Source organism: Arvicola amphibius, chromosome 7 (genome assembly GCF_903992535.2).
Source record: "Arvicola amphibius chromosome 7, mArvAmp1.2, whole genome shotgun sequence".
NCBI lineage: Eukaryota > Metazoa > Chordata > Mammalia > Rodentia > Cricetidae > Arvicola > Arvicola amphibius.
Genome location: NC_052053.1, coordinates 88,543,200 through 88,556,468, shown reverse-complemented (window position 1 = coordinate 88,556,468; position 13,269 = coordinate 88,543,200). Strand labels below are relative to the sequence as shown.

Here is a 13,269-nt window from a genome sequence, read left to right as displayed (position 1 = left end):
GGGCACATCTATGAGGCTTTAGAAAAAGCTAATGGGTGGGACCGAGAGTACAGCTCCGGGACCGAAGTTGGGTGGCTCGGAACAGAAAGAGCTGCCAGGCTGATCGAGCACGGCAAGCTGGCTTGTTTGGATGGAGAGTTGCCTAGGCAAGCCGAGTACTTGAGAGCCTCTCCTGCCCTCTCTCCAGCGTGCTTTCCAGAGATGAGGTCACAGCCCCTCGGAGACCTCCTCCTCCCTCCCGTCCCTCTGGCTCCCCGGTCTCCTCCAGCGTCAGGCGCTGGGCACTGAGAAATGAGGCGACAGTGCGCAAAGATGAAGTAGCGCAAGGGGTCCTTTGGAAAATGAGGCCAGGGTACCTTCTGCAGCTCGTGCTGCTGCTCGCCCTGCCTAGGAGCCAGTGGGGCAGAGGGTGTGTGTCTCCACCCTGCGAGTGCCACCAGGAGGACGACTTCAGAGTCACCTGCAAGGAACTCCACCGCATCCCCAGCCTACCACCCAGCACCCAGACTCTGTAAGTAGCCAAGGCCAAGGCCCCTAGATAGAAGCTCATGGTGTGTGGTGGAGTGCGCGGATGTCGGGTCAGTCCCTGGACAAACTCAGTTGCACATACTTGGGAAGGTCGTCTGTGCTGCTGACATAGAGAAACAGAACCTAAGTTGTGCTTTCTGAAGAGTTACTATTTCTACATTTTGCCGCTGGATTTTGGTTTCGCTTCAAATGATAGTAAGACATAAAACAACTTAAGAACTAACTTTTAAAAATTATCTTAGGAGCCGGGCAGTGGTGGCGCACGCCTTTAATCCCAGCACTTTAATCGGGAAGCAGAGGCAGGTGGATCTCTGTGAGTTTGAGGCCAGCCTGGTCTACAAGAGCTAGTTCCAGGACAGGCTCCAAAGGCACAGAGAAACCCTGTCTCGAAAAATCAAAAAAAAAAATATCTTAGGGCTGGAGAGATGGCTCAGCCGTTAAAGGCTAGGCTCATAACCAAAAATTATCTTAGATAATAGAATTGCTCCTCTCCCCCAATTCCCCTTTCAATCTCCCTAGGTGAAAAATTACTTTAATCATTTGACCCATCAAATAATAGTTAAAAACTTAATCAGAAATGAGCATAGTAGCTCTCACCTTCAATCCTAGCAGTCATGAGGCAAAGGCAGGAGGATCTCTGTGAGTTCTGAGCCAGCCTGGTCTACAGAGTGGGTTCCAGGACAGCCAGGGCTATGTAAAGAGATTCTGTCTCAAAACATATCTTAATCAGGAGCCCATTTATAAACGCACCCTTGCACATGTCAGAACAAAGAAAGGTTCCAGAGGAAATGGGAGAGCAATAAGAAAAGGGAATGACAGAGAATATGTATGTATGAAATTATAAAAGAGTAAATTAAACTATTTTAAAATAATAAAAAGTGCAGTGTACCCTTCATCCACTATGTATAGATCCTAACTTTGGGCTGCCCAACCTGTACCACCACTTAACATATCCAGAATTTCTTTTTAATATACACGGGGAAAGAGATGAAATTTCAAAAAGCACATTTTAATCTTCATGCTAAATGATAGGTTCTTAACCAACATTTAAATCAGCGGTTCCCTAAAACATATTGGTTAAAAATACCGCAGAAAGAACGGTAAGACAAAGTGACTACTTACCCCCGGAGAACATGGAGATAAAACAAAAACAAAAACAAAGCCCCGCAATCCTACGTGAAGATTTTCTCCAGAATTTACTGTATAGGAGCAGTTGTCAGAAGATGACTGACTCCCATGTACACATTTCTGTACTGTTCCGTCCATTAGTTGAGACTCACCCACCCACCCTTGCCTTTTTCCCCCAAGGATGTGTTACTGCAGTAACCTCTGAGTAGCGCTTCATTCTCCACACTGTCTTCACAGAATGAAACACACCCTTACCATAGTGAGAAATCCCTGCACTGGGTACAGATAGTCTCTAAAATAGGACGTGTGTACAGGCTTCAAAACCCATAAGGACAACCTCACCGTCCTTAGTTTATCTGTATGCTTATCCAAGCAGGCTGAATACCTCCGACACAGGGACCCTGCCATGCAACCTCGGATTCCAAACCAGCCAGCTCGCTCTCTCTCTCTCTCTCTCTCTCTCTCTCTCTCTCTCTCTCTCTCTCTCACACACACACACACACACACACACACACACACACACACACACACACAAACCAACCTTAAGTGAATAAATAAACAAATGCATATTCTTGTCTCGGGTTATGGGAAGCCCAGAGGCACCCCTTCTTCACAGAGTTACCAATGAAGAGAGATGAGCTTCTGTGAGTACAAAGGAACTCGCAAAACATTGCCAAAGGGGAAGGCTGAGAGTGAGATCACTTTTTACTCCTAAGGGCTCAGTTTTTCTTCTACTAAAAGATGCTTCTGAGGCTGTGGTGCGGATGAAGACAGTCGCTGAATCGCAGGGGATGACTGCCCAGGGATGAATGGATCTGACCTGGAAAGTAGTGGAGACCATGAGCAGGGTCCTGAAGAGTGAAGTTATTCTAAGATGAGGAAGCTACAGCTGATGTTTGTTTTCTAGTGTGGGCGAATGGCATAGTATGCTTGCTCAAATAATGGCCTGAGGGATGTTTGCTCACAAGATTTACATAGAGTGTATCTCGTTTTTCAACTTTCTTAGTGCTTTTTGTTAGCATATATTGCTTGTACATAATAATAGATTTCATATGACATGTATGTAATGTATATGTATTTGATCATGGTCAAGCCCCATTGTCTCCTTCCTATTCCATCTGATCTCCTTTGTCTTCTGAACTAGTCTCCTACCTTCATGCACGTGTGTGTGTGTGTGTGTGTGTGTGTGTGTGAACAAGTTTAACTAGGATTGCTTACAAAGCATGAACAAGGAGTTATAGGAGCATGGATACCTTCCTATGATAAAAACCCCTAAAGAAAATGTCTCTCCCTCCCCAAGTAACCATTAACCTCCTATAAATCCTCAGGTAGGGCTGGGGGCCTCATGATCCCCTATCCACTTGGTACCCATGGCAGGATGCTATAAGCCTCAATCTCATCTGAGTCAGGTACAGGTAATCATAGCTTTTATTAGTTCAAGAGTGCTCCAGCCATGCCATGCCCAGACAGTGTTCTGCAATACCATCCTCTTTTAGAACTGTTAAAAGCCTTCTGGCTTAGAACACAAAGCCTTGTGCGCTTTCAAAGCTGTTTGTCTCCATTTGCAGCATCCACCAGGATGCTGTACTAGCAGAGGGTGCCTGTTTAACTTGCTGCTAAGGTGCTGAGGGCTTGTGCTCTGGTGATGAGAGTGGAGCAGACCTCTTCTTTCTGCACTGCCCATGCGCCTGCACTGTGGGCTAGGGATGGGAAGGAAAGAGTTACAGTGTGGCTCCGGATCTTTTCCGGACATGCTTCTCCAGAGGGGAACAGTGCACCCTCATTAAAGCAGAGGTGGTGAAGAGGTTGGAGGCACGCTGCTGTCCCTACTCCCCATTTGCAGCATTCAACCATCTTTGATACCCAAGAAACCTGGAAAACTTGACTCCTCTCAGCTGCCACTCACATGAGGAGACTCAGCTGAAGCGAAGGAATGGAATTAAAGGATTTGGGCTCACAGGAACAGTGAGACGGCTCGGTGGGTAAAGGAGCTTGCCCCACAGCACAGCACTGACGCTCACGTTGTCCTCTGACCTCCACATGAGCACCAGAGCACACTCACACACGCGTGCACACATTCACACGCACGCGCACACACACACACGAACACACACCCCGCAAATGAATGAATGAAAATTTACACTTCTGGAGGATTTTGAAAAAAAGTGGAAGGCAGAACAACAGCAAGATTTTGGCACATAATTATAGAGAATATTACTCTCAAGGCAAACAAACCAAGCTGGCGCGGGCCATCACTCTCTCCATTCAAAGGGTGGCCGTGTGTTGCCTCTCTGCATGAGAGAATGCTATTTTGGGTTTTTACAATTTTTTTTTTCTCCAGAAAAGTGCTGACTCACCTTGCCTTGCCCTTTAATCCAAGAGCATGATAGAGCATGATCCCCATCAGCTTCATGATGGCAGCAATGACCGCCTGTGCCTCCTGTCACTTCTTACATTGTCTTGGAGCTTGGGCTTCAGTGCAGTAAAGGGTTTGTCCACCTTGTGAGAGTGTGTTCAGAAATGCTGTTGAGACATTAAAGTTCTGGTTTTAACTGTTTGCATGCTGCGCCTAAGGGTTTAATGAATGCCTGTCTCTGTATTTTCTAAACCAAATGATCCTGTTCCAGCTTCAGGATGTGGGCTATAGCTTCCTTTTGTGCCATTTATCACTGGGTATGCTTAAGGAGGCTCCTTTCTGTGACTGAAATAAATCCACTTAGGCAAGCTCATGGCGCTGATAGAGATGGAAAGTTAGACTTGCCCATAAGAGGTGACAGCCAGAAAACAAGATAGAGCAAATGAAAAACTGTAGTGCACAAACAAGATGGTGGGGTGGGCAATTCTCCACAAACCCCCCAACCAAGGCCGCTTCTCTGACTGCTGAAGGGACTAGTATTGTTCCCCCAGGTATTGATGTGACACCTGAGGGGTTCTCACCCTTTTCACTTCTTGTCATTGCTTCACATTTCATAAAACCGTGTTCTAGAAACTTCGGACGTCTATATCCTACAGCTATTGACTTCACTAGTGCTCCCTGAACGGGCTCTTCTGCTATAGTACTCCTGGGGGAGAGATGGATCAGTGGTTAAGAGCCCTGGCTGCTCTTCCAAAGGACACAGGTTCAAATCCCAGCACCCACATGGTGGCTCACAACTACCTGGTACAGTACTCCTCTGAGAAAGGAAAAAATAGACACCCAACAATGGGGGCTCCTTAAAAGCAGCCAAAGAAAGTGGGACATTGCTTTGTCAACTCTGGTTTTTCTCTTTTTGGTTTACAGAAAACTTAACATTTTTTGTGCTTCCCCTGCCCCCATCACACAAATGTTATATGATGCCATGCAGTTTCTGGGAGTAATGTTTCTGAACCTGTGTGTTACTATAACTCTACTTCATCATCCCAGAACTTGACTCAAAGAGGTGACTTGAATGTCTAGAATGGCAGGCAGAGTGGGAGGACAGCAAGGTAGCTTGGGAGGCAGGACTAGGATCACTTACCAATCCAGTATCATTACAAAGCAGGATACCCGGCATCCTCCTCTGGCTTCTGCAGGCATGTGAATGTGGACTTGTACCTGCACACACATGTGCACATGCACCAGATATGAGGTCCTGAGATGATGGCTGACATGCCTGGCTGGAGCTTTCTGTTGTAACTGGGTTCCTTTTAGTGTATGCATATGTATGTGCATGTGTGTGTTTGTGTGCACACGTATGTACATGGGTACATGTGCCTTTGTATGTGCACAAGAAGCCAGTGGCGTTTGTCGGGTATCCTGCTTAGAGGCCTGAATCCACAGTTTTTAGCTTTTTCCATTTCATTTCTGAAAAAGAAGTGCTGGCTAGACTGGAGACTAATTCGATTCACTTCTGACCAGGCAGAAAGCTAATTCACAATGCTCAAAATACATCATTAAATAAAATACTCTTGTGTGAGTGTTACTGGATAATTTATCATCAAGGTGCTTTGTTTCTCTGTTAAAGCTCAGAAATTGCTTTTGCAGATCAACCTACTTGTTTTCTGATTGTACAGGTGTGTTGTCATTTACACACATCAAATTAAAGCTTATTACTCAAAAGGTTCAGAAGTATCCAAGAAGTCTACCATGCTTCTGGGAACCTGGAATTGTATAAAATTTTATAGGCACACAATCAGCAAATTTCTTAGATTTTTTTTCAAAGATATCCTTGACTGCCCAAAAGTTGAGAAACCATGCATTGGTTGAACCTGTCATTTCTTGTGGGGCTATTCCTACACATTTGGAGTACAGTATGACTCAATCTATTATGTTATAAGGAACACGAAACTCATGTTTTAGAAATAAACAAAACTGCCTGACCTCAGAATGTGATGCTTTTCCTTCTGAACACATCATGATGATGGTTACTTTGCTCACCTGTCTCTGAAAACCCTTTCACATGGAAGTTCATCAAAGGCCTTTAGTCTTCTAAGTCAGTGCTGTAACAACATATTTTGCACATGTCTGGTGCATTGTCTCTCATATTAAATTCTTAATACTGGACTGGCAAGATGGCTCATTGGGCTAAGACTTGTCACCCAGCCTGGTAGCCTGAACTCCATCTCTGGGATCCACACAGAACCAACAATTCCAGCAAGTTGTCTACTGATTTCCACATAAGAGCCATGGCACACACACACACACACACACGCATGCACACGCATGCACACGCACACGCGCGCACACACACACATGCATGCACACGCACATGCACACACACACACATACACACACAGAGAGAGAGAATTAAATTAACTATAGTAAGATATCTTTAACGCAGTATTTCCAAGTTTCCTGAAACAGATCTCTGTATTCAGTTACTCTTTGACTTTCATTACTGCCATTTAAAAATAACAGAGAAAATTATAAGAATAGACAAATAGTCCCACTTGTTCAAAACTAGAGGTTGGGTTTTTAAAACGTGTCACTGAGATGTCAGACTCAACTGTGTGAACTCTTAAGAACACCAGAAAATTTCAAAACAAATTCTTGTTTAGATGTAAAGCAGACTCTTGTGATTTGAAGGCATCCCATGAATACAATTCTGTTATATGTGCACATCCATCCTGGATGTTGCTGATACAGTTTTAATGAAACTACGTTCCCATCAGAATACACCAGTAATTCAAATATTCCTTTATCATCATAAAGTAAGCACCCCACATTGCTTTTGCGCATAGAAAACTCTCCCTAGGGTCCAGCTTTCCCTTTCAGTAGATTTGACTTCTCCAGTTAGATAATACATTAAGATATGGGCTTACGATTGTCAGGCATTAGCTTAATTTTACCAATTCCTGGTGTTACAAATACTCAACTCCAAAGAGAGGACTGAACTGGTCTTTTATCATTTTTAGGTGTTGTCACGTTGTGTCTTTTTTATTTCTACCATTTTATAAGCTGGGAAGTTATAAAGCCAGTTTGGGGGAAAGTCTTTGCACACAGGATCTAGGGAACAGATAAATGAGAGCGACTCCTTGAGGGGACGGCTGTAATGGACTCCGGCTGTGTTGTGTCTATCTCAGCTTCCTTCTCAAGTACTTCTGGGCTTATGGACATGGTCTAAAGAGCTGAGAAAACCAGAAATTCTGCCTTTAAATAAACGTATCTTTATTGTAGCTGATTCTCTCGCGCTTCCCCCTCCCCTCATCTTTCACTCCCTCCCTCTCTCCTTCCCTCCCTTCGGCCCTCTTGTTTTTCAGTAAATATTTATGCTAATTCTAGTATGGCATTGGTGAAATATAACAAATGACCACCTTGACCTTACATTCAAACAGAGGAAAACTTCTAAAATAGGCAGGGAAGGCAGAGTAAAATACAAAGAGTGGCAGGTGGAGGAGAGTACACTTTCAGAGGAGAAAGAGAGAGAGAGACAGAGAGAGAGAGAGAGAGAGAGAGAGTAGGAGAGAGAGAGAGAGAGAAGAGAGAGAAGAGAGACAGAGAGACAGAGAGACAGAGAGAGAGAGAGAGAGAGAGAGAGAGAGAGAGAGAGAGAGAGAGAGAGAGAGAGAGAGAGAGAGAAAGTAGGGATGCTGGAAGTCGCCTTCATTGGTCAGATGTGATGGTTGCTGTCCTATCCTTGGTTCGTAAATGCCCATTTTCCTGTAACTCCGCATGGTAGAGATCTGAGCTCACCAGTCTTACTTTTGTGAAGTTTAAGGGTACTGACTTGGCCATGAAAGCAAAAGCTTCACCTTTGTGACTTAATTACAATCCAAAAGACTCACTTCCGAAAAGTGCACGTTGGAGATTCTGATTTCAACCCGGTAAATTTTCCGAAGGGGCTCAAATACTCAATCCAAAACAGAAGGCCTCATTGCAAAGGCGACACTCAAGTGGAGTGCTAAACGAAAGAAACGGGGGAGAGTGAGTTAGCCCCACATCCAGAGGAGTAAAGCTGTGAAGAAATGCAAAGACCCAGAAGTGGGAGTGGCAATGGAGAAAAATGTACAGGGTATGGTCAGAAACAAAGAAAGCAAAAGTGACTGAAGTAGGGAGAGTCCTACAGTCCTAGGGAACACATCACGTTGTGCTTTGTAGGTGATATAGATATAGGATCTACAGCATATGCAGAGTGTGTGTATGTATGTCCACATGCATACATACTAACACATGTGTGTATACATAATTATTTTTTGAATGGGTTAAGATGCTCATAAACATTTTGAAGAACTCCCCTCCCTGCCCAAAATAATGCAATATCTGCTTGCATTTTGCTAGAACTGCTTTGACTGATTTGCATGTCAATGAGGTTAAGAGATAGCAATAGCTCGTACAAGTTGACTAGAAGGAAGGGTGATGGAAAATGGTGGGGATCCAAGGTTTATTGTCAAGGTAAACCCGACAGGATTTCCTAAGCGTGGCTGGTCTTAGCAAAAGACAGTAACTGGTGATGTCTAAGCCCCCAGTTCTCATGAAAGCAGATTGTGCATGAGAGTTTTTACTGGGGACCTTGATTCCATGGAACAGAAGAGTGGAAAGTGGGAACGAAGATGGCAGGATGGGGACTTTACATCTGGTGTGACCCAGTGGTTGCTGCATCCCACTCGGTCACACCTGCCAAGCATCTTGGGATTTTGACTGTAGGAGGGAAGATAAGGAAATAGACATGCCCTGGTCCTTGTCGGGAGCACAGAGCACGGAGAGGTGCCAACTTTGCCAACTTTCCAGGTTTCTTGTTCACAGATGGTGAGCTATATGCTGGGCTATCGAATTCTTCAGTGATGCATTCATCTGCGATGAACTATTATATTAGTTCAAGTAGACTCTCACTCATTTAACAGCTCTCTCTCTCTCTCTCTCTCTCTCTCTCTCTCTCTCTCTTCTCGTGTGTGTGTGTGTGCAGGTGTAGGTGTGAATATGAGCAGGCCAATTGGTCACCAAGCTCCAGTCACCCACACCTGTCTCCACCTTTCCAGCAATGAGATTACTGCTGTGTGACCCCCTTCCCAGCTTTGTGCGTCAGTGCTGGGGATCTGAATGTGTGTTTGTACCACAACTCCTTACCAACTAAACCGTCACCCCAGCCCCCACTCTTCATCATTTTTAGCTACAGCAAGGATTAAATGTCCTTTCTCTCCTGTCTTTACAACCTGCCAGCCGCATGTTTTCTTTTGTTCAATTATGTTTGCTGTGTCAACCCTGTCCCAGACTCATAAATGTGTTTTCATAAACACATATGCCTCACTTGTTACTCAGGGGCTCTGGAAGGCTGGTGCTTGACTCTAGGGTACACTTTAAAAATAAAACCTAGAAATACCATTCACCCCCTTTTATGTCATCACCACTGAGAAACTGTTAGTCCCCCTGGACAAGAATAAGACCCCTATCACAATTTCTGAGCAAAATTTGAAGTAAGATTTATTAAATACTGGCTAGGACAATGGATACTGGCCAGGTCCATATCTGGGATTCCCAGAGTATGACACTGAAATACGTTAGTCAGAGGCTTATAAAGGCAAAACTTCCCACCCTCATCCAATCAGGGGCAAGCATACATCCTGACTATGTGTACTTCATCAAGCACATCCTGTGCGGTTGGGGCAACCAAGCTTGACAGAAGTGAAAACGTGGCTTGTTGTCTTATGCGAATGCATTCAGCATTCCAGGAAATTATCTGTCCTTGGGCAAGAGGGGCTTACAGGTTAGAGGCATTTTTATCACATTAATTTAAACTTAAAAGCATAACTTTAGCCATCACAAAAGTAAGAATTCAAGCACAGACCTCCCCTCACAAATTCAAGGCTCTCTCTACTCTAAACCTATCTTCTTGAATCAAGCTCGTTCTCTCCCCTTCCCTTTCTTCCCCCTCTTCTTCCCTCTTCACCAGCTCTGTCTTCCGCCTGCTCTCAACTGTGAAATGCACACCACAATCCCTCTGAAATTTGGTAATAGCACTTGCTGAGTTAGCAAAACTCTCGGATCATCATCTTCATCTAGTTTCAAATATTTGTCCAGCATCACAAAGGGAGAACTTACGTTAATGAAACAAGCAATCCACAGCCCCTGCCCCTCTAAGTCTTTGGCAACTGCTAATTGGCTGTCTTCTCTAGCGTCTTCAAGACTTTTTATGTAAATAGATATTGTGCGTTTTTGTGGCTTGCTTCTTTTACTGAGAGTGTCACCACACTATAGGGATGGCATGTGAGTGATTAGACAGTGGCCCGATGGAGAACTGAATGTGAAGAGGTCAATCTAAAGACTGCAAGACTTTCCAGGGCCCTTTAATTTTTAACACACCAGTATAGAGAGCAACCCCAAACTATTATTGATTTTTATTGAGCTCTACATTTTTCTCTTCTCCCTGCCTCTCTCCTCCCCCTTCAACCCTTTCCCATGGTCCCCATGCTCATAATTTATTCAGAAGATCTTGTCTTTTTCTACTTCCCATGTAGATTAGATCCATGTATGTCTCTCTTAGGATTTCCATTGTTTTCTAGATTCTCTAGGATTGTGATTTGTAGGCTGGTTTTCTTTGCTTTGTGTTTAAAAACCACCTATGGGTGAGTACATATGATAATTGTCTTTCTAGGTCTGGGCTACCTCACTCAAAATGATGTTTTCTAGTTCCATCCATTTGCCTGCAAATTTCAAGATGTGACTTTTTTCTGCTGTGTAATACTCCATTGTGAAAATGTACCACATTTTCCTTATTCATTCTTTGGTGGAGGGGCATTTAGGTTGTTTCCGGGTTCTGGCTATGACAAACAATGCTGCTATGAACATAGTTGAGCACATGTCCTTGGGGCATGATTGAGCATCCTTTGGATATAAACCCAAAAGTGGTATTGCCAGGTCTTGAGGAAGGTTGTTTCCTAATTTTCTGAGAAATCACCATACTGATATCCAAAAGGGCTATACCAGCTTGCACTCCCACCAGGAATGCAGGAGTGTTCCCTTTACCCCACAACCTCTCCAGCATAAGTTGTCATTCATCAGTGATTTTGATCTTAGCCATTCTTACAGGTGTAAGATGGACTCTCAGAATTGTTTTAATTTGCATTGCCCTGATGACTAAGATGTTGAGCATTTCCTTAAGTGTCTTTCAGCCATTTTAGAGTCCTCTGTTGAGAGTTCTCTGTTTAGGTCTGTACTCCATTTTTATTGGATTATTTGTTCTTTTGATGACCAATTTCTTGAGTTCTTTGTTTATTTTGGAGATCAGACCTCTGTCTGATGTGGGGTTGGTGAAGATCTTTTCCCATTCTGTTAGCTGTCATTTTGTCTTGTTGACTGTGTCCTTTGCTTTACAGAAGCTTTTCATTTTCAGGAGGTCCCATTTATTAATTGTTTCTCGCAGTGTCTGTGCTACTGGGGTTATATTTAGGAAGTGGTCTCTTGTGCCAATACTTTCAAGTGTCCTTCCCACTTTCTCTTCTATGAGGTTCAGTGTGGCTGGCATTATGTTGAGGTTTTTGATCCATTTGGACTTGAGTTTTGTGCATGGTGATAGATATAAATCTATTTTCATTCTTCTACATGTTGATATCCAGTTATGCCAGCATCACTTGTTAAATATGCTTTCTTTTTTCCATTTAATATTTTTATTTCTTTATCAAAAATCAGGTGTTCAAAGGAGTGTGAATTGATATCCGGGTCTTCTATTTAGTTCTATTGGTCCTCCTGTCTGGTTTTATGCCAATACCAGGCTGTTTTCAGTACTGTAGCTCTGTAGTAGAGTTTGAAGTCAGGGATTGTGATGCCTCCAGAAATTCTTTTATTGTACAGGATTGTTTTGGCTATCCTGGGTTTTTTGCTTTTCCATATGAAATTGAGTGCCATTCTTTCATGGTCTTTGAAGAATTTTGCTGGGATTTTGATGGGCATTGCATTGAATCTGTAAATTGGTAAGATTGCCATTTTTACTAATACGCAAGGGCATTGGAGATCTTTCCATTTTCTGGTGTCTTCTTCAATTTCTTTCTTCAAAGATTTAAAGTTCTTGTCATACAAGTCTTCCATTTGTTTGGTTAGAGTTACTCTGAGATGTTTTATGCTATTTGTGGCTCTTGTGAAGGGTGTTGATTCTCTGATTTTTCCCCAGCGCTTTTATCATCTGTGTACAGGAGGGATACTGATTTTTTTTTTTAGTTAATCTTGTATCCTGCTACATTACTGAAAGTGTTTGTGAGCTGTAGAAGTTCCTTGGCAGAATTTTTGGGGTCACATATGTAAACTATTATATCATCAGCAAATAGTGAGAGTTTGACTTCTTTTCTGATCTGTATCCCCTTGATCTCCTTTTGTTGTCTTATTGCTCTAGCTAGGACCTCTTTTCAAGAACTATATTGAAAAGATATGGAGAGAGTGGACAACTTTGTCTTGTTCCTGAATTCAGTGGGATTGCTGGGAGTTTCTCTCCATTTCTGTTTGATGTTAGCTGTTGGCTTGCTGTGTATTGCTTTTTATTATGTTTAGGTATGTTCCTTGTATCCCTGCTCTCTCCAAGACCTTTATCATGAAGGGATGTTGTATTTTGTTGAATTTTTTTTTGGCATTTAACGAGATGATCATGCGGTTTTTATTTTTCATCTTGTTTTTATGGTGGATTACGTTGACAGATTTTCATATGTTGAACCATCCCTGCACCTCTGGGATGAAGCTGACTTGATCATAGTGGATGATGGTTCTGATGTGTTTTTGGATTCGATTTGCCAGTATTTTATTTAGTATTTTTGCATCAATGTTTATGAGTGAGATTGGTCTGTAATTCTCTTTCTTAGTAATGTCTTTTTGTGGCTTGGGTATCAGGGTAATTGTAGCCTCATAAAAAAGTTCGGCAATGTTCCTTTTTTTCTAATATGTGGAACAATTTGAAGAGTATTGGTGTTAGTTCTTCTTTGAAAATCTTGTAGAATTCTGAGCTGAAACCATCTGGTCCTGGGCTTTTTTTGGTTGGGAGACTTTTGATGACTGTTTCTATTTCTTTAGCAGTTAAATGTCCGTTTAATTTGCTTATCTGGTCTTGATTTAATTTTGGTAAGTGATATTTATCTAGAAAGTTGTCCATTTCCTTTAAATTTTCCAATTTTGTAGAGTACAGGTTTTTGAAATATGACCTGATGATCCTCTGTATTTCCTCAGTGTCTGTTGTTATG

At 42.9% G+C, this 13,269-nt stretch overlaps 1 protein-coding gene across 2 annotated transcripts in view; it reads left to right on the top strand.

The window, feature by feature from the left end:
* Positions 1-341: 341 nt before the first annotated feature.
* Tshr (thyroid stimulating hormone receptor) overlaps positions 342-13,269 on the top strand; it is a 114,107-nt gene continuing 101,179 nt past the window's right edge. For both annotated transcript variants that reach the window (XM_038337540.1, XM_038337541.1), the window contains exon 1: positions 342-511. In XM_038337540.1, coding sequence (XP_038193468.1) covers positions 342-511 — 170 coding nt within the window. The remainder of the gene's footprint in view (positions 512-13,269) is intronic.